This window comes from Pristis pectinata, chromosome 4, assembly GCF_009764475.1.
Source record: "Pristis pectinata isolate sPriPec2 chromosome 4, sPriPec2.1.pri, whole genome shotgun sequence".
NCBI classification, from domain to species: domain Eukaryota; kingdom Metazoa; phylum Chordata; class Chondrichthyes; order Rhinopristiformes; family Pristidae; genus Pristis; species Pristis pectinata.
The window spans coordinates 90,584,082-90,605,456 of record NC_067408.1 but is presented as its reverse complement, the minus strand read 5'-3'; the positions used below and the strand labels follow the sequence as shown (position 1 = coordinate 90,605,456).

Genomic DNA, 21,375 nt, shown 5'->3' with positions numbered 1-21,375 from the left:
ATGTTCTTACATTGCTGCAATGTTGCAAGTACTATGGATGGTACTTTGAGTACATGAAAAAGAAATGCCCTGCATCTCAGAAAAAGCATGCGCAATGATGATTGGAAACTCATTTCTCTACATAGATTGTGAGTAAGAGGACATTGAAAGCCCACAGAGTGATTGGATTGAGCAATATACGGAGAGAAATGGCCAGGTGCAGAATACCAAGTGAAAACAACATACCTGGTGCCAAATGTGATCAATTCTGTAGCAGTTACCCCTCAGGTTCCTAGTAAATCTCTCCCATCTCACGCTAAACCTATGTCCTTTAGTTCTTGATTCCCCAACCCTGGGAAAAAGACTGTGCGCATTCACCCTATCAATGCTCATCATGAGTTTATACACCTCTATAAGATTACCCCTCATTCTCCTACACTCCAATGAATAAAGTCCCAACCTGCTCAACTTCTCTTCATACTGTAACTCAGTCCCTTGAGTCCTGACAACATCCTTGTATATCTCCTCTGCACTCTTTCCAGCTTAATGGCATCTTTCCCAATAGTAGGGTGACCAAAACTGAACACAATATTCCAAATGCGGTTTCACCAACGTCTTGTTCAACTGCAATGTAACATCCCAACTTCTATACTCAGTGCCCTGACTGATGAAGGCCATTGTGCCAAAAGCCTTCTTCAGCACCCTGTCTACCTGCAAAGTCACTTTCAAGGAACTATGTACTTGTACTCCTAGTTCCTTCTGTTGTACAACAGTCCCCAGGGCCCTACTGTTCACTGTGAAAGTCCTATCCTCATTTGTTGTCCCAAAATGTAACACCTCACATTTATGCAAATTAAATTCCATTTGCCATTCTGTGGCCCTCTTACCCAGCTGGCTAAGATCCCTCTGTAAATCCTGATAACCATCTTCACTGTCTGCAACACCGCCTATTTTACTGTCATGTGAAAACTTACTAACCATGCCTTGTATATTCTCATCCAAATCATTCAAATAGCAATGGGGCTAGCACTGACCCCTGGGGAACACCACTAGTCATGGGCCTCCAGACCGAAAAACAACCTTCCACCATCACCATAGATATATATATATCACTAGATATATATACGTATGCTGAGATGTTGGTGCAGCAAACCACATCTTTCCCATTGACTTGAGAGCACTCTTTCTCATGGAAAGATTGACTAAAGCAGAGGGAGTACATGGAAATATACAGTTTGACACACCAACATCTCAGCGTAGATATATCCAGTTAGTATTTCTGGCACAGAATTGATCACATTTGGCACAGAGCACCTCTTCCAACCTGGTGTATTGCATTAGGTGCTCATGATGTGGCCTCCTCTACTTCAGGAAGTCCAAGTGTAGACTAGCAAACACTTTGCAGAGCACCTGCACCCTGTCCACAATGGCTATCTTGATCTTCTGGTTGCATGTCAACTCCCTTTCCCATCCCCACACTGACCTGTCTGTCCTTGGCCTTCCCCACTGCCACAATGAGGCCTAACGCTTCATATTCCACTACAGCTACTTACAACCCCAATAGTATGAACACTGAATTTTATAATTTCAGGTAACCCACTCCCCCTGTGTTCTTTTCCCACTCCCACCAGTCCTCTTCTCTCTCCCTTTGTATATTTTTTCCATCCCTCCCCCAACTCGCACCATCTGCCCATCATTCACCACGCACCCCCATATGTTGTTACTGTTCCTACCTCCACCACGTCCTTGGGAGCTCATTCCAGATTCACACTACTCTGTGTGAAAGAATTATCCCTCAGTTCCCCTTTAAACCTATTCCCTCTCACTTTAAACCTATGCCCTCTAGTTTTAGATACCCTTACCATGGGAAACATACACTGGCTATCTACCCTACCTATTCCTCTCATAATTTTATATTTTTATGTACCTCTGTCATGATAATAATGTGCATGATAAGGTTTGCCAGACTGATTCCTAGGACGGTGGGACTCTCCTATTAGGAGATCTTGGGTTGATTAGGCCTATATTCAATAGAGTTAAAAGGATTTTGACAGGCTAGGCAAACTCCATGTGGGATGCTTCTCCTTGTTAAGGGGTCTAGAAAAAGGGATCACGGGATACAGGGTAGTCAAGTCGAGTTTATTGTCATGTGCACAAGCATGGTGAGGTACAGGTACAACGAAAAAAATTGCATCACAGGCACGTCGGTACAGACAACACACAGAATATAAATTATACATAAATTATACAAGACAATAAAGAGAGAGAAAAAAAGACTGTGCAAAACCCCTTAATGCAAAAAAAGATACAAGGACAAATCCATGGTAGGCATTTAGCACTGAGAAGAACACGCAGAAATCTCTATCACACGAGGTGGTGGTGTACTTAAAGGGGAAGAAGTTGAGATTCTAAATGCAAAATGAGTAAGAAAGTTTCGTGTTGAGATAAAGGATCCGCCTCGATCTTTTTGAAAGGTAGAGCAGGCTCAGAGGGCTGAAGGACAAAACCTTAAGGAATACGTTGTCTACGTGAGAGGTTGAAGGGAGGGGATTGGTGAGGAGAGGAGAGGAGAGGAGAGGGGAGGGGATTGGTGAGGAGAGGGGAGGGGAGAGGGGAGGGGAGGGGAGAGGGGAGGGGAGGGGAGAGGGGAGGGGAGAGGGGAGGGGAGGGGAGGGGAGAGGGGAGGGGAGGGGAGAGGGGAGGGGAGGGGAGAGGGGAGGGGAGGGGAGAGGGGGAGAGGGGAGGGGAGAGGGGAGGGGAGAGGGGAGGAGGAGGGGAGGGGGAGGGGAGGGGAGAGGGGGGGGAGGGGAGGGGGAGGGGAGGGGGGAGGGGAGGGGGGGAGGGGAGGGGAGGGGGGGAGGGGAGGGGGGAGGGGGGGAGGGGAGGGGGGGAGGGGAGGGGGGGGAGGGGAGGGGGGGAGGGGAGGGGGGAGGGGGGGGGAGGGGAGGGGGGAGGGGGGAGGGGGGAGGGGAGGGGGGAGGGGAGGGAGGGGGAGGGGAGGGGAGGGGGGGAGGGGAGGGGAGGGGAGGGGAGGGGAGGGGGGGAGGGGAGGGGAGGGGGGGAGGGGAGGGGAGGGGGGGGGGGGGGGGGAGGGGGGGAGGGGAGGGGAGGGGGGGGAGGGGAGGGGAGGGGGAGAGGGGGGGAGGGGAGGGGAGGGGGAGAGGGGGAGGGAGGGGGGAGGGAGGGGGGAGGGAGGGGGAGAGGGGAGAGGGGAGGGGGGAGAGGGGAGGGGAGGGGGGGAGGGAGGGGGGAGGGAGGGGGGAGAGGGGAGGGGGGGGATGGGGGGAGGAGGGGGGAGGAGGGGGGGAGGGGGGGATGGGGGGGAGGAGGGGGGGGATGGGGGGAGGAGGGGGAGGAGGGGGGGATGGGGGGAGGAGGGGGGAGGAGGGGGGGGAGGGGGGGGATGGGGGGAGGGGGGGAGGGGGAGGGGAGAGGATTGCTGACGGGAGGAGAGGTGAAGGGATTGCTGACGGGAGGAGAAGAGAAGAGAGGGGAAGGAGGGGAGGAGATTGGGAAGGAGGGGAGGAGATTGGGGAGGAGAGAGGAAGTGTTTGATTAGGGCTGGGAAGGGTGTTTCAGAGTAGTGCGGAAGAAATACAAGCTCCCTAATCTCGTAGTCCGCATCGGTCGGTAGTCGGAGCCGCACCCAGCTCAAACTCCCTGGATACACATCCAGCGAAAGTCCCCGGCCCGGCGCCGGCTCTCGGTGATCGAGAGTGCGGCCTCCGCCCAGCGCTGCCGCCTTGGGTCTCGGCGCTCAGACGATGGAGTGGGCCCCGACCGCGGTTCTCCTCCTCAGCTTGGGTAAGTCAAGGCCACGCCGCTTATCGTTCAGCAGGGCAGAACTAGTGGCAGCCCCACTACACGAGTGGCGCCGAGACAGGCGAGGGTCGCGATGGGGAGGGAGGGAGTGGGGGGGAAAGGGGTAGACGGGAGAGGCAGAAGGCAGTGGTTGTGAGTGGGCAGGCAGGAGAGTCGGGTAGAGAGAGAGAGGGGGTGGAGGACGGGCTGAGGAGACGGGTAGAGAGAGAGAGAGAGGGGGTGGAGGACGGGCTGAGGAGAGGGGTAGAGAGAGAGAGAGAGAGAGGGGTGGAGGACGGGCCGAATAGAGAGCGGCAGACGAGAGGGTGGAGTGGGGAGAGTGGAGCAGACAGGAAGGTGTGAGGGAGATAGGGAGGAGGGGTAAATGGGGGCTGATGGACAGTGTTAATGGGCATGAGGGAGAGGATGACGGATAAGAGGGAGGGTGGGCTGGGGGCAGATAGGCGAGGGTTTTGATGGTTGAGTAGCAGGGTTAGTGGGGCAGGGGGTGAAATTGCTCCATGGTAATCATTATGAATCTGATGGTCCAAATGTCTGCCTGTCTTTGTCATTATAAGAATGACAGGGAGGGGTTGGGGAGGAATTGGTATGGTTGGGGAAGGGGGCAGGGGTTGATAATGGTGGTTGGCAGGAAAAGGCAAATGGAAGTCATGGCTGGGAGAGAGGAAGGGAAAGATAGGCGTGGGTTTGGGGAACAGGAAAAGGTGGGCGTGTGTGGATTTATTACTCTTAAGATTTGTTATCGCTTTTTCTGATGGCCTCGATGTCGCTTCTTACCTCTGACTTGCCCATCTCCTCATGTTTGTTGCAACTCTGGAGCTGGTAGCTGCAAACCTCCCATCTGTTGTTAGTGCCTCCAGGCTCCTAGCTGGACTCCCCAGTTGCTCACTGACAATTTAAAATTTAGTTATTTTTGTGGTTCTGTCACTTTAATTGTAGTTTATATTTGAGAGTGACATTAAAGGGAACCGTTCCCTCCATGACTCCCAGGCCCACTCTTCCATCTCCACCAACCGCACCACTTTACTTTCCCACATAACTGGGGGAGGTATAACATTTTACCTTCTCCCATACCACTATTCAGAAGTCCAAACATTCCTTTCTGGTAAATTAGCAATTCACTTCTTCCAGTGTAACGTATTGCATTAAATGCTCATGATACTGTCACTTCTGCATTTGAGTGTTGAGTCCACAAGGACAATTCTGAACTGCCACTCTCCTCTCATTATTATTTCTCCATCCCATCTTGACCTTTCTGTCTTCAGCCTCCCACATTGCTCCAAAATTAAGATTGGTATTGGTTTATTATTGTCACTTGTACTGAAGTACAATGAAAAACTTGTCTTGCATATTTATCGTACAGGTCAATTCATTACACAGTGCAGATACATTGAGTTAGTACAGAGTGCATTGATTAGTACAGGTAAAAACAATTACAGTACAGAGTAAAGTGTCACAGCTACAGAGAAAGTGCAGTAAGGTGCAAGGTCACAACAAGGTAGATCGTGAGGTCAGAGTCCATCTCATCATATAAGGGAACCGTTCAATAGTCTTATCACAGTGGAATAGAAGCTGTCCTTAAGCCTGTGGTACATGCCCTCAGGCTCCTGTATCTTCTGCCTGATGAAAGAGGAGTGAAGAGAGAATGTCCCGGGTAGGTGGGGTCTTTGATTATGCTGGCTGCTTCGCCAAGGCAGCGAGAGGTAAAGACAGAGTCCAAGGAGGGGAGGCTGGTTTCTGTGATGCGCTGGGCTGTGTCCACAGCTCTCTGCAGTTTCTTGCGGTCCTGGGCAGAGCTGTTGCCGTACCAAGTCATGATGCATCCAGAATAGGATGCTTTCTATGGTGCATCGATAAAAGTTGGTGAGAGACAAAGGGGACATACCAAATTTCTTCAATTTCCTGAGGAAGTAGACAGGCTGGTGAGCTTTCATGGCCATGGCATCTATGTGATTTGACCAGGACAGGCTGTTGGTGATGTTCACTCCCAGGAACTTGAAGCTCTCAGCCCTCTTGACCTCAGCACCGTTGATGTAGACAGGTGCATGTACACCGCCCCCTTTCCTGAAGTCAATGACCAGCTCTTTTGTTGACATTGAGGGAAAGGTTGTTGTCATAACACCATGCCACTAAGCGCTCTATCTCCTTCCTGTTCTCCGACTCATCGCTGTTTGAGATACAGCCTACGACAGTGGTATCATCTGCAAACTTGTAGATGGTGTTAGAGCAGAATCTGGCCACACAGTCATGAGTGTATAGGGAGTAGAGCAGAGGGCTGAGGACACAGCCTTGTGGGGCACCAGTGCTGAGAATAATTGTGCTGGAGGTATTGCTGCCTATCCTCACTGATTGCGGTCTGTTGGTTAGAAAGTCAAGGATCGAGTTGCAGAGGGAGGTGTTGAGTCCTAGGTCTCGGAGTTTGGTGACAAGTTTGCTTGGGATTATTGTATTGAAGGCAGAGCTGTAGTTAATAAACAATAGTCTAATGTAGGTATCTATACTGTCCAGATGCTCCAGAGCTGAGTGTAGGGCCAGGGAGATGGTGTCCGCTGTAAACCCGTTTCAGCGATAAGCGAATTGCAGTGGGTCGAGATTGTCTGGGAGGCTGGAGTTGATACATGGATGATGATCGCTTCATGATGGTGGATGTCAGAGCCACTGGTTGGTAGTCATTGAGGCATGTTACCTTGCTTTTCTTCGGTACCGGGATGATAGTGGTCTTCTTAAAACAGGTGGGAACCTGAGATTGAAGTAGGGAGAAGTTACATATGTCTGCAAATACTTCTGCCAGCTGATCAGCACAAGATTATGGCCAGGGACACCATCTGGGCCAGATGCTTTCCTCATGTTCACTCTCTGGAAAATCGATCTTGCTTCCTCAATGATGACCACTGGTTCAGTTGCATTGGAGGCTATCAGGGTGGGTGGTGACAATCCACTTCCCTTCTGTTCAAAACACGCATAGAATGTGTTAAGTTCATTAGGAAGGGATGCGCTGTTGTTAGCTATGCAGCCCGTCTTCATCTTGTAGCCTGTTATGGCATGTAAGCCCTGCCATAACTGACGGCTGGTCTGGGACTCTATTTTGAGTCGGTATTGCCTCCTGGCATTCCTGATAGCTTTCTGAAGGTCATATCTCGATTTCTTGTACAGATCAGGATCACCAGATTTGTGTGCAGCAGTCCTCTACTTCAGTAGGGATTGGATCTCCTGGTTCATCCATGTTTTCCTGTTTGGGAACACCCGTATTGTCCTCTTTGGTACACAGTCGTCAACACATTCGCTAATGGTCTGTGATGGTGGTGGCATACTCATCCAGGCTGGCAGCTGAGTCTTTGAATATGGACCAGTCCACTGTCTCAAAGCAGTCGCTTAGGAGCTAATCTGTTTCCTCAGACCAGCACTGCATGACTCTCTGTACCGGATCCTCCTGTTTCGGTTTCTGTTTGTATGCAGGGAGAAGGAGCACAACCTGGTGGTCTGATTTCCCAAAGTGAGGACAAGGGGTGGCTCGGAAGGCATCTTTGGTTGTATGGCAGTGGTCAAGGGTGTTAGCACCCCTGGTGGAGCAGGAGATGTGCTGGTAGTATTTTGGTAACACACGCTTGAGGTTGGCCTGATTGAAGTCACCTGCGATAATGAAGAGGGTCTCAGGGTATCCTGTCTCAAGGTTGTTAACCGTGGAGTATAGTTCATTGAGTGCAGGCTTCATGTCTGTCTGTGGTGGGATGTAGACTGCCATCAGGATAGCTGAAGTGAACTCCCTTGGCAGATAGAATGGTCGATACTTCACATTCCAGGACCGTCATGTCCGAGCACCACAAGTTATTGATTAAGAAGCAAACCCCTCCGCCTTTAACTTTGCCTGGGGATGCTGTATGGTCAGGTGAAGCAGGTGTAAGCCACGTTTCGGTGAGACATAGCACACAACAGTCCCTCAGTTCTCTTTGGTAGGTCAGTCTTGCCCTTAGTTCATCAACTTTGTTCTCAATGGACTGGACGTTAGCTAGTAGTATGCTGGGGGGGGGTCTTGTATCCACGTTACTTCAGCCTCGCCTGCAGCCCAGCCCTCTTGCCATGCTTCCAAGATATGTGGCGGCGACTCTTGGGTCTTGAAGTGAAGCTACCAGATGTGATTGTTTAAGGTCAGACCTGTAAGACCGATCCAAGTTATAGGTACATCCCACGGGACTTTATTTTTAAATTCAGTACTTCAAATAATCACTCAATTTGTTTCCGCTCTTGCTGCAGATGTTTCTTTTAGAGCTTGCAGCACAGAAGTGAGCCCTTTAGCACACCATGTCCTGCTGATCTTTTTGTCCATCTGCACTAATCTCATTTACCTGTATCAGGTCTGTATCCTTCTATGCCTTGCCTATTGAAATGCCCATCTAAATACCTTTCAAATATAGTTACTGTCTCTGAATCCACCACCTCTGCTCACAGCGAGTTCCAGAAATCAACTACTGTGGTTTTTAAAAAATATACAGTGCCATGCAAAAGTTTGTGCACCCCAGTCAAAATTTCTGTTACTGTGAATAGTTAAGTGAATAGAAGATGAACTGATCTCCAAAAGTCATAAAGTTAAAGATGAAACATTCTTTTCAACATTTTAAGCAAGATTAGTATATTATTGTTTTGTACGATTTTAGAGTGAAAAAAGGAAAGGAGCACCATGCAAAAATTTGGGCACCCCAAGAGGTTTGAGCTCTTAGATAACTTTTACCAAGGTCTCAGACCTTCATTAGCTTGTTAGGGCTATGGCTTGTTCACAGTCATCATTAGGAAAGGCCAGGTGATGCAAATTTCAAAGCTTTATAAATACCCTGACTCCTCAAACCTTGTCCCAACAATCAGCAGCCATGGGCTCCTCTAAGCAGCTGCCTAGCACTCTGAAAATTAAAATAAATGATGCCCACAAAGCAGGAGAAGGCTATAAGAAGACAGCAAAGTGTTTTCAGGTAGCCGTTTCCTCAGTTCATAATGTAATTAAGAAATGGCAGTTAACAGGAACAGTGGAGGTCAAGTTGAGGTCTGGAAGACCAAGAAAACTTTCCTAGAGAACTGCTCGTAGGATTGCTAGAAAGGCAAATCAAAACCCCCGTTTGACTGCAAAAGACCTTCAGGAAGATTTAGCAGACTCTGGAGCGGTGGTGCACTGTTCTACTGTGCAGCGACATCTGCACAAATATGACTTTCATGGAAGAGTCATCAGAAGAAAATCTTTCCTGCGTCCTCACCACAAAATTCACCATCAGAAGTTTGCAAAGGAACATCTAAACAAGCCTGATGCATTTTGGAAACAAGTCCTGTGGACTGATGAAGTTAAAATAGAACCTTTTGGCTGCAATGAGCAAAGGTATGTTTGGAGCAAAAAGGGTGCAGAATTTCATGAAAAGAACACCTCTCCAACTGTTAAGCATGGGGGTGGATTGATCATGCTTTGGGCTTGTGTTGCAGCCAGTGGCACAGGGAACATTCCTCTGGTAGAGGGAAGAATGAATTCAATTAAATACCAGCAAATTCTGGAAGCAAACATCACACCAGTGGCACAGGGGACATTTCACTGGTAGAGGGAAGAATGAATTCAATTAAATACCAGCAAATTCTGGAAGCAAACATCACACCATCTGTAGAAAAAAAAAGCTAAAGAGAATGTCTTCTACAACAGGATAACGATGCTAAACACACTTCAAAATCCACAATGGACTACCTCAAGAGGCACAAGCTGAAGGTTTTGCCATGGCCCTCACAGTTCCCCGACCTAAACATCATCGAAAATCTATGGATAGACCTCAAAAGAGCAGTGCATACAAGATGGCCCAGGAATCTCACAGAACTAGAAGCCTTTTGCAAGGAAGAATGGGTGAAAATCCCCCAAACAAGAATTGAAAGACTCTTAGCTGGCTGCAGAAAGTGTTTACAAGCTGTGATACTTGCCAAAGGTGGTGTTACTAAATACTGATCATGCAGGGTGCCCAAACTTTTGCTTCGGCCCCTTTTCCTTTTTTGTTATTTTGAAACTGTAAAAGATGGAAATAAAAAAAGTAATCTTGCCTAAAATATTAAAGAAATGTGTCACCTTTAACTTTATGCCTTTAGGAAATCAGGTCATCTTTTACTCGCTTAGCTATTCACAGTAAGAGAAATTTTAAGCAGAGGTGCCCAAACTTTTGCATGCCACTGTGTGTGTATATGTATATGTATGTGTGTGTGTGTGTGTATATATATATATATATATATATATATATGAAAATTCCCCTCAAATCCCCTTTAATACTGTCCCCTCTTATTTTTGATACCCATGGGGGGGAAAAAAAAATCTGACTATCTACCCTTTCCATGCTTATAACTTTATATACCTCTGTCAGGTCACCCCTTGGCCTCTGTCATTCCACGGAAATCAATCCCAGCTTATCCAACTCTCCTCATAACTAAAGTCCTCCAAAGCAGGCAATATTATATTCAGCTATCAGGCTTTAAAGTAATGGTGACTTTCTTGACTTAGTCTGTACTGTTGACAGAATTCTCTCTGTTCTTTATAACCTCCCCCTCTCCACAAATTAAAATACACTTGTTTTCTCACGTTTCCAGTTCGGATGAAGGATCCTTGACCTGAAACACAGATTGTTTCTCACCCCACTGATGTTCCTTGATCTACTGAGTCCTTCCAGTATCTTCTGTCTTTATTCCAATTCCCAGCAACTATAGTATTTCTTGCATCAGTTTCCTCTAAACTTGATTATTCCATCGTGTCCTTGCTTGCCTCCCTTTTTGTGTTCTCTGTAGGCTCGAAGTCATCCAGGCTTCTTCTGTCAGCGTCACAATTTATAATGCTGTGTTCACCTATTGTCCCTTTGTTTGCTGACTCTGGTTTAGTAACATCTGGATTTTAAAATCTTTTCATGGCCATGCCTCTTGCTATCTACAGTTTACCCTATAAACCTCCAAGGTAGCAGTACTCCAATTCTGGCCTGGTATTCATTGCTGAATTTAATTGCTCTGTTAAAACACTCAATAGGTCAGACAGAATCTGTGGAAAGAGCAACAGAGTTGATGTTTCAGGTAAAAGGTCATTTGTCAGAATCAGTGAGTGAAAAAGCAAGTTGGTATTATGTTACGGAGAGGGTGGATAGAACAGAAGGAATATCTCTGATAGGATGGAGCTGGAGTTTCCCAGTTGATACAATGTTTACAAAGCAGGCTGGTTAATAGTTTCGTGAGGGCATTTGAAAGAGAGGAAACAAACAATGGTACTTTGGTTAAACTTGTGATATGCAGGTCAGAGCTATTGCTCAACCTGAAACCAAAAGGAGGATTCTGGAAATACTCAGCAGATCAGGCAGTATCTATGGTGACAGAAAAAACCCCTAGGTAATATCACAGATAAATAACCTTACAGCAGAAATAGACAGCAATGATGCAGACAGCCAAAGTGAGTTACCTGAAATTGTTGAATTTGAAATTGACTCCCAAAGGTAGCACCTTCTCTTCCATCTGGGCATGTTGCAGTCTTTCGGACTTTGTCTTATCAATCCTTCCCCCAGTCTCTCAGCAACTTAAAACTAACTTGTCTTCTCTCTTCCCCAGTTCTTTAATCTGAAACATTAACCGTGTTTCTCCTTCCACTTCTACACCCTGACCTGCCGAGTGTTTTCAACAATTTCTATTTTTGTTTCAGATTTCCAGCCAATTTAGTTTTGTTTTGATTTTCACTTAATTGCTCCATTGTTTGTAGCCATGCCTTAGGTCAGGACTTTCCTTCTTAGCCTCTGCCTCTTAAGTTTTATCCTCCCTTGACTGAGCCATCTGCTTAGAAATGTCCTTCTGTGGCTAAGGTGTTTTTTTTCATAATAGTCCTGTGAAATACTTGGGATGGTTTTGGTATGTAAAGATGGAATATAAATAGAAGTTATTGCCATTCCATTACTTTATTTTACATTGTAATATGCATGCACATGGTCTTGAGTAGCTCTTCATTTGTTGCTGCAATTGTAATATGACATCACTTACCAACAAACTATGAATAGAGTCATAGAGCTCTACAGCACAGAAACAAGCCCTTCAGCCCAACACATCCATACTGATCAAGTCGTCTACCTGACCTAGTCTTATTTGCCTATGTTTGGCCCATATCCCTCTAAATCTTTTCTATCCGTGTACCTGTCAAAAATGTCTTTTAAATGTTGTATTTGACCTGTCTCTATAGCTTCCTATAGCAGCTTTTTCCATATGCTGACCACACTCTGTGTGGGGGGGAAATGTTACCCCTTGGATCCTTTTTCAATCTTTCCCCTGTCATTCTTAAACCTATGACCTCTAATTTTCAACTCCCCTACCATGGGAAAAAGACTGTGGGCATTCTCCTTATCTATTTCCCCACCATGATTTTATATACCTCTATCAGGTCACCTCTCAGTCTCCTGTGTTCCAGGGAAAAAAGTCCCACCTCTCCTTGTAACTCAAGCCCTCCAGTTTTGGTAACATCCTCCTGAATCTTTTCTGCACCTTTTCCAGCTTAATGACATCCTTCCTATTGCTGGGTGACCAGAACAGCACACAATGCTCTAAGTGATGTTCCAGTGCCCTGACCAATGAAGGCAAGCGGGCCAAATGTTTTCTTCACCACCCTGTCAACCTGTGTCTCCATGTTCAGTACAAAAACTAAACATTGTAGAAGTAGATTTTTCATCAATGTAAAATGTTGTCTCACTTGGAACTTCTGGTTATTCTCTTGCTCATAAGCATTCCTTGCTTTCTGTGATAGACACAGCTTTGTCAATATTTTGTCTGTACATTCCAGCTATGCTGTGATATTTTTACATCATGCTAATGAAGGAAATGGCTTCCTTATCAATGGTGAATGCTGACTAACAGTTTTGTTTCTGCAATTGAGACAAGCAAGCTTATTGTACGTTGAACTGCAAGTAAGCTAGTATGTGACTCGTGCTTTAGTTTAGGTCAGAAAGCTTAAAGGGATAACTTCTTGACTCCAAGTATTGTGTACTTCTGTGTCCCTTATTCTAGGAGTTACGATGTCATTAAACAAAGTTTGTTGATTAGTTTAGAATAATACAGCATGCAGAAGTCCACATCTGCTTGTGCTGTTGTATTGAAGGGACTATCAGATTCATCTCCATTCCCTTTACTCATAGCTGCAAGATTTCCATTTCTAGTTTGAGATTATACATTTCAGTGAGACCTTTTGGCCCATTATGCCTGCTCCCAGCAGAACAATCCCATTTTCCCATTCTCCAGTTTTTTCCCCATTAACTCTTCAAATTATTTTTTTCTCAAGTGCCTGTTCATTAAAGATATTAATTTAGTTTCCTCCCCTATTCAGGCAGAAAAAACAGACCTTAACTACTCTTTGCACCATTTTTTTTCTTCATATTCCCATTGTATCTTTTGCTCAGAAGTTTGAATCTGTGTCCTGTGGTCCTTAAACTACCCAAAAATGATAAGAACTTTCCTCTCTCCACTCTATTTCAACCAGTCGTCACTATCTACATTCTGCTTTCTGCATTTAAATTTCCTTTTAATCTATTTTGGTCAAAGGAGAATAGCCTACTTTCTCCAAACTAAACTTAAAGCTGAAATCCCTCATGCTTGCATCCATTCTAGTAAATCCGATAAATCTTTTCTGCATCCTCTGTAGGATCTCAATATCTTTAATAAAGATAGGTGACCTTGGAAGAATTGAGAGAATACTGAAGTTGTGGCCTATCCAATGATTTATGCAGACTTAATATCAATTCTTTGCTCTTATAATCTGGCCCTTGTCTTTATGAATTCCAGAATCCCAACTGCTTCACAAAACACTCTCAACTTGCCCTGCCAATTGCCAGGATTATTGCATATATGCACCCAAATCCCTCTGTTCCCATATAACATTTCAAACCGTATCACTTAGTCTATATCGTCTCCCCTTATTCTTTTTGCAAAGGTGATTTGTTTCATATTTTTTGTATTAAATATAATCTACCATTACATCTGTGTACTTGCAGTTTATTGCCATCCTCTTCCCTGTCTACTACATTTCCAAGCTTTCCATCATCTGCAAGTTTAGAAATATAACCCACTCGCCCATGTCTGTCGTCAGTATATGTATAATGTACCCCCATTAGTAATCCTTGGAGAACAATACTGTTACATTCTCCTTTCTGCCTATTTCCTGTTAGCCCTTTCATTCCATGAGCCTCAATTTTGCCAGTCAGCCATTTCAAATACCTTTTTAAAAATCCATTGGAGTGACATCCACTGCATTTTTTAAAAAAAAGCATATTACTTCTGGTTTTTTTATTAATTGCCTTAAATCTTTTTCTCTTGATTACTAACACTTGTGCAAACTTATGTTTTTTTTCGATGGAGTTGCATGTTACAGCATAGAAGGAGGCTGTTTGACCCATTAAGTCTGTGCCAGCTGGAGCAACCAAACTAGATCAACTGTCCCTCACTATCTTTTATTTATACAGTTTTCTTTCAAATGCCATTGATGAATCTGCTTCCACTACTTCTGTAGCTGGCACATTTTTATTTTTTTCATTTTTATAGGATTTGGGTGTTGCTGGCAAGATCAGCATTTATTGCCCATCCCTTTTTGTAGGAAGCCTCCACCTAAACTGCTGCAGTCCATCTGGTGAAGGTATTCCATAGTGCTGTTGCAAAGAGTTCCAGGATTTGGGCCCATTGATGAAGGATTGGCAATACATTTCTAAGTCAGATGGTGTGTAACTTGGAAAGAAACTTGCAGGTGGTGGTGGTGTTCCCATGTGTCCTTGGTCATAGATTCATTGAGTTATATATAGCATGGAAACAGGCCCTTTGTCCCAACTTGTCCATGCTGACCAATATTCCTATCTAAGCTGATCCCATTTGGCTGATATCCCTCTAAACCTTTCCTATGCATGCCCTGTCCAAATGGTTTTTTTTTATTGTAATTGTACCTGTCTCTACTTCCTCCTGTGGCAGCTCGTTCCATATACCCACCATCTTCTGTGTGAAATATTTGCCCCTTTAAATCTTTCCCTCTCACCTTAAACAAATGCCCTCTAGTTTTAGATTCCCCTATACTTTGGGGCGGTGTGGGGGAGGTGGTGGATGGAGAAAGTCTGTGACTATCTACCCTATCTATGCTTCTCATAATTTTATAAATCTCTATAAGGTTGCCCCTTGGCCCCCTTTGCTGCAGGGAAAACTGTTCCAACCTATCCCATCTTTCCTTGTAGCTCAAGTCCTCCAGTCCAAGCAATATCTTCGTGAATCTCTTCTGCACTCTATTGCTTAATCACATCCTTGTCCTTGTTGGTGGAGGTTGTGGGCTTGGGAGCTGCTGTCAGAGTAGCCAAGTCGAGAAACTGCAATGCATTTTGTAAACACACTTCAGCCACTGTGAGCAGGTGGTGGAGGGAATAAATGAATAGCATGGTGGATGAGTTACCAGTCGAGTGAACCATTTTGTTCTGAATGGTATCAAGCTCCTGCATCCTTGATTCTTACCAGCTCTTTCATTAAAAATATTTTCAAGAGAAATAAGTTAAATCTCAATAGATGCCCCAAAGATTTGAGAGAGATTCCTTTCTGTATGTTTTCAGTGTCACCTTCAGTGTTTTCAACCTCCCAAACTTGATCCTCTCTTTCTATAACGGTGCAGGAGGTATTATAATGGATGATAGTGAGATGGCAAGGGAATTGAATGAATATTTTGCATCGGTCTTCACCGTGGAGGACATAAGCAATGTGCCCATTAGTCAGGAGTCTCACGAATTGGAGCTGAGTTCAATTGAGATTAATAGGGAGAAGGTGCTTGGAAAACTAAAGGGGCTTAAGGCTGATAAGTCTCCCGGACCGGATGAGGTGCATCCCCGGGTTCTGAAGGAGGTGGCTGTGGAGATAGCGGAGGCGTTGGCGATTATTTTTCAGGAATCGATAGATTCTGGCATGGTTCCGGAGGACTGGAGGGTAGCGAATGTAGTTCCGTTATATAAGAAAGGTGGGAGGCAGCACAAAGGCAATTACAGACCTATTAGTCTGACGTCAGTGGTGGGAAAATTATTGGAGTCTATCCTCAAGGAGGAGGTTACCGAATACCTAGAGGCGCAAGGCAAGATAGGACCTAGTCAACATGGTTTTGTGAAGGGGAGGTCCTGTCTGACCAACCTATTGGAGTTTTTTGAAGAAATCACAGGTAGGGTGGATAAGGGAGAGGCGGTAGATGTTGTGTATTTAGACTTTCAAAAGGCCTTTGATAAGGTGCCTCACAAGAGACTGATTAATAAGATGAGAGGTCATGGAATTATGGGCAGGGTAGCAAAATGGGTGGAGAATTGGCTGGTTGGCAGGAAGCAAAGGGTGGAAATAAAAGGATCTCGTTCTGGTTGGTTACCGGTTACTAGTGGTGTGCCGCAAGGGTCGGTGTTGGGGCCTCTCCTTTTTACCTTGTACATCAATGATTTGGATGATGGAATAAATGGTTGTGTGGCTAAGTTTGCGGATGACACCAAGATAAGTGGAGGAGTAGGGAGCATAGAGGAAATAGAAAGAATGCAGAGGGACCTAGACAGTTTAGGAGAATGGGCAAGAAAATGGCAGATGAGATTCAATGTTGAGAAATGTGCAGTTGTACACTTTGGAAGTAGAAATAAGCGGGTAGATTATTATCTAGAAGGAGAGAAGATTGATAGTGCGGTAGTACAAAGGGACTTGGGGGTACTTATACAAGATACCTTAAAAGTTAACCACCAGGTTGGATCGGTGGTTAAGAAAGCGAATGCTATGTTGGCATTCATCTCGAGAGGTATAGTGTATAAAAGTAAGGAAGTGTTGATGAGGCTCTACGGGGCGCTAGTGAGGCCTCATTTGGAATACTGTGCGCAGTTTTGGGCCCCGCATCTTAGGAAGGATGTGCTGACGTTGGAGAGGGTTCAGAGGAGATTTACGAGAATGATTCCAGGAATGAAAGGGCTTAAGTACGATGAGCGTTTGTCGGCTCTTGGACTGTACTCGCTGGAGTACAGAAGGATGAGAGGGGACCTCGTAGCGACATTTAAAATGTTGACAGGTAAGGATAGAGTAGATGTGGCTAGGCTGTTTCCCTTGGTGGGCGTGTCCAGGACCAGAGGGCACAATCTTAGAATTAGAGGGTACAGTTTCAAGACAGAGATGAGGAGAAGTTTCTTTACCCAGAGGGTGGTGAAATTGTGGAACTCCTTGCCACGCACAGCAGTGGAGGCCAGATCAGTGGGGGTGTTCAAGGAGGAGATAGACAGATATCTAAATAGTCAGGGTATCAAGGGATATGGGGATAAGGCTGGCAAATGGGATTAGAATAGTTTTTTTTTCTCTCTCTTTTTTTCCCACCCCATTTCTTTTTCCCTTTTCCTTGGAGCAGACTCGATGGGCCGAATGGCCTGCTTCTGCTCCCTTATCTTGTGAACTGCTCCTGCCTTGGATGTCCTTGTCTCTCGAAAATCATTTGTTTGCAAACAGTTTCCTCCCCCCCCCCCCCCACCCCACTACCTCAGAATTTTATGCTGCGATTGGTGTTTGACTGCTTCTGACCGTTACTATGGCCATACCTGGATTGTTGTTGCTTTTCTTCCAGTGCTGATCCAGAGTTGTTCTTGAGGATAAGAAATTGCTAGCTCATTTCCCTCTGACATTTTTTTTCTTGAATGCCATTATGCCCTGCAACTCATTTCCAACATCAGCTGTGAAGGGTTCCTTTAGCTCCTTGACTGATGATAACTGAATCTTTTCCTGCAGCCACTCCAGTTCTTCCCCTGTATCTGATTGGCTCTGTGCTACTATGCAGCTTCTGTCTCATTTTCTGCATTCCCTTGATCTGAATTCCTTCTCGGTGTACTTCATTGTCAGGCTAGTGATCTGTTCTCTGTGTGCAGGACTTGATTGTTTGGTTTTACTTCTCGGCCTGAACGCATTCCAGTATTGTCGTCAGCAACGTGTAATCTAATACTTTCTCTTTTTTTCTCTAAAAATTCACCTTCATTATCCTATCATAGAAATCCCACCCTTGATGCATTCAGTCACCTCATCTTTGATTGATTTCTTCCCCAAGGTTCCTGAACATATTATTTCCCAGATTATCCTGTTCACTGTCACCATCAGTATCCAGTATAGTGGTTTTATTACGTGTTAACTCTCTTTTAACATACTCAGCTTCATGCTATTTCAATATAGTCGACCATTCTGACCTCCCCCCTGCCTGTCCCCTGGTTTATCATTGTGGGCCTTGATAAAGAGAATTCCTCTGCCAAAGCATTGGGAAGACTTTGAAGAACCTAATGTTACTTAAGGGGAACAGTAGGATTGGTGGTTTGGGGCAGGGAGCAGTGGTGGAGGAACAGTTGAGGAGTAGAAGTTATGGACTACAGTTTTGTACAAGTTGGGCTTGTTGAGGATGATCTTCAAGATAGGACTAAAGTTGGGTCTTGCAGCAACACATGAATACTTGAATATGTTGTGCTACTAAACCCTTGAGAGCTTTTGGGAAAGTACTTACCTTAAACAAAATTATTAGCAATTTAGAGGTTGGAGAGCTATTACTTGTATGCCATTTCAATTTGTTGGTATGCAAAATAAAGTTTCCTTTGAGTGCATTTTTTTTTCCTCTTTGGTTTGAAAGGGTGTGAACAAGCAAATAAAGAGAAGAAAATCTAAATTGGTGCATGTTACTGATTGGGTTAGCTGGCCTGTGAAATATTGGAGATGGTGCAGATTGCTAGTTTCTAGGGTTGCGTGTATAGCAGGGATGAGACAAAATAAAGGATTTAATGATATTTTTGTGCCTTTTTTCAGTGCTCTGTATTTTGATGTTGGTTGTACTGACAGAAAATTTAGATACTTAAAAGTTGTGAGTCATTGTAAGTGAGAAATTAATTGCATGAGGACCAAATAGAATTTAAAGAAGAATTTATATGTTTGTGACCCATGAGATAAAAGAAACTTCAAAAAAAACTGACATATTTGAAAGCTTTCAGTACAATTACTCTTGATGTTCCTTTTCTATCGTAATTAATGAATGTTTCTAAAAATTGCTTTCAGCAACTCTTGTATTCTGAAAAGTGTTGATTTGCATGTTTCTGTTTTGTAATTCATAATATTGCTTGTATCATGATGTTACCCATTTGCTGTTGATCTAATATCCTCCAAAAAAAATTGTACAGATGGTATTTAACTGTACTTTGATCTGACAACAGAAAAGAATGTAATTATTTTGTTTTTTAATTAAATTTTGAATTAATATGAGGACTTATTCAGCTGTTGCAAACGGAAATCCTCCTCGTCCTCCCAATTGTAATTTTCTATGAAGTAAAACTAATCAATTGCAGCAGTCGGGGATATTGTTTCCCAAGCTTATTGTCCTAATATAATTGCTGTTTTAATAACTGATTTGTTTTTGAATGCTGCCTACTTCCCCTTTTACTTGTTCTCCAGAAGCTCCTCATCCCAGCTATCGTGAATATTGATGAAATATAGCAGGTAGTCTACAAACAATATTCCTGGGGATTCCTAAAATCACAAGTAACAGGACCCAAATCTCTCAGGCCTGCCAACTGTTCTCCAGTTAGAATGAGCTTTGTCAATGTAAAAGTGTTCATGAAATACAGAATATAAACAATTTCAGCAAACAAGCAGGAATGTGAATCATTTGGAGGGCATGCTGTGATTGTATAGGACTTTGGTGCAACTGCAGTGCTATGTGTGTTGTCTCTGTACCTAAGGAAGTGTATTCTTAGTGTCACTACAGTGGGTGAGGGTGTTGTCCTCTGATTAGAGTGTGAGTAAAATTGACCAAAACTCTCAGGAGTTTTGAAGAATTAGAAATGATCCCATTACAATGTGCAAGGTTCTGAGAGAGATTGACAGATTAGATATCTCTTGATTTGTTTCCTGTAGGTGTGGTATCTCGAACTAGGAAAAATGGTCTCAGGAAATCGAATCATTCAATCCTAAAATTCTGATTAGAAATTTCTCCATGCAAATGATTGCAAGTCTTCATAATTCTCTATCTTGGGAGTATGTTTGCATAGTCTTAGTGAATATATTTGATGCATAGTTTTTTTTGACATGAAATGAATTAAAAGATATGGGGGTAACACAGGAAGGCTGTGGTGCAAGTGTCTCGCTCGCTCTCGCTCTCATATCACCACCACCACCCCCCTCCCCAAATTGGATACTATTTCACTTCTTGCATCAACCCCATATTGAAACACTGTAGACAGCATTTGCTACAAATTTTTAATCTCTAACCAAAGCAACAGACACAGTGCTGGACGAACTCAGCAGGTCAGGCAGCATCTATAGAGGCAAATAAACGATGTTTCGGGTCAAGATCCTTCATCAGGACTGAGTGCAGGTGAGCAGGGAAAGAGAGGAGGTATAAGAAGCTGAGAGGTGATAGGTAGAAGAGGTAAAGGGCTGAAGGAAAAGGAATCTGGTAGGAGAGGGCAGTGGATCATGGAATAAAGGGAAGAAGGTGGGGAATAGATGAGCAGGTCACCAGGGCCGGGGAACAAGAAAGAGAAGTGAGGAGGCCACAGGAATGAGGGAAGACAAAGGTGGTTTTGGGGTGGGGAAGGGGGTAGAAGAGAGGAGGGGTTACGGGAAGTTAAAGAAATCAATGTTGAGGCTGTCACGTTGGAGGTTACCAAGTCAGAATACGAAGCAGATGAAGGTGGCTGGGTCTAGCTCACTACCTCCTGCAATGATGTCTTGGGACTGGGATGAATGCCATCCGACAATCATAATCTACCTTTGTACGAGATATTTCCATTAATGCCCATTTAAGTCAAATGTTGCATTGAGTTGAAACCCAGTCACTTCACTTCTGGAATCCACCTCTTTGGTCCAAGTTGGACCAAAGCTATGCTGAGATCTGTATTTGAATGATTCTTGCCAAATCCAACTGGGCATGGGTGAGCATGTTATTGACAAGTAAGTGATGCTTGAAAGCAATATTAACGATACCTTCCATCACTTTGATGATCGAGAGTAGTGGACTCAGCCCAATATATCACTGGCACATCCCTCCCCAGCATCGGTAGCATCTATGTGAGGTGCTGCCTCAAAAGGGAAACCTCTATCATTAAAGATCCCCACTATCCAGGCCATGCCATCTTCTTGCAGCTGCCATCAGACAGGAGGTACGGAAGCCTGAGGTCTCACACCACCAAGTTTAAGAACAGCTACTTCCCTTTCAACCTTTCGGTTCTTGAACCAAGCTGCACAACCCTCATTGCTACCTCATTGTAGCAACATTATGACCACTTTGCATCACAATGGACTTTTTTTTGTTCTAATTGTGTTCTCGTATAATTTGTTTTTCTCATGAATGTTGTCCAGCTGGTGCTACATACCTCTGATGTTGCAAGTAAGTTTTTTGTTGCACCTGTGCATATGACAATAAATTCAACTTTTGATTGTAGATGAATTGAACAATAAGTAGCCAGATTGGATTTGCCCTGCTTTTTGTGAACAGGAGGCAATTTTCCATATTATTAGATGGATGCCAAAGTGGTAACTGTACTGGAAAGGCTGAGCTGGAAGTTTGGG

General features: G+C 44.6%; 1 protein-coding gene across 1 annotated transcript in view; it reads left to right on the top strand.

Annotated features, from left to right (window-relative positions):
• Positions 1–3,486: 3,486 nt before the first annotated feature.
• LOC127569764 (CD48 antigen-like) overlaps positions 3,487–21,375 on the top strand; it is a 35,196-nt gene continuing 17,307 nt past the window's right edge. Inside the window, exon 1 of the mRNA XM_052014636.1 lies at positions 3,487–3,783. Within this exon, the coding sequence (XP_051870596.1) occupies positions 3,744–3,783 (40 nt within the window). The 5' untranslated portion in view covers positions 3,487–3,743. The remainder of the gene's footprint in view (positions 3,784–21,375) is intronic.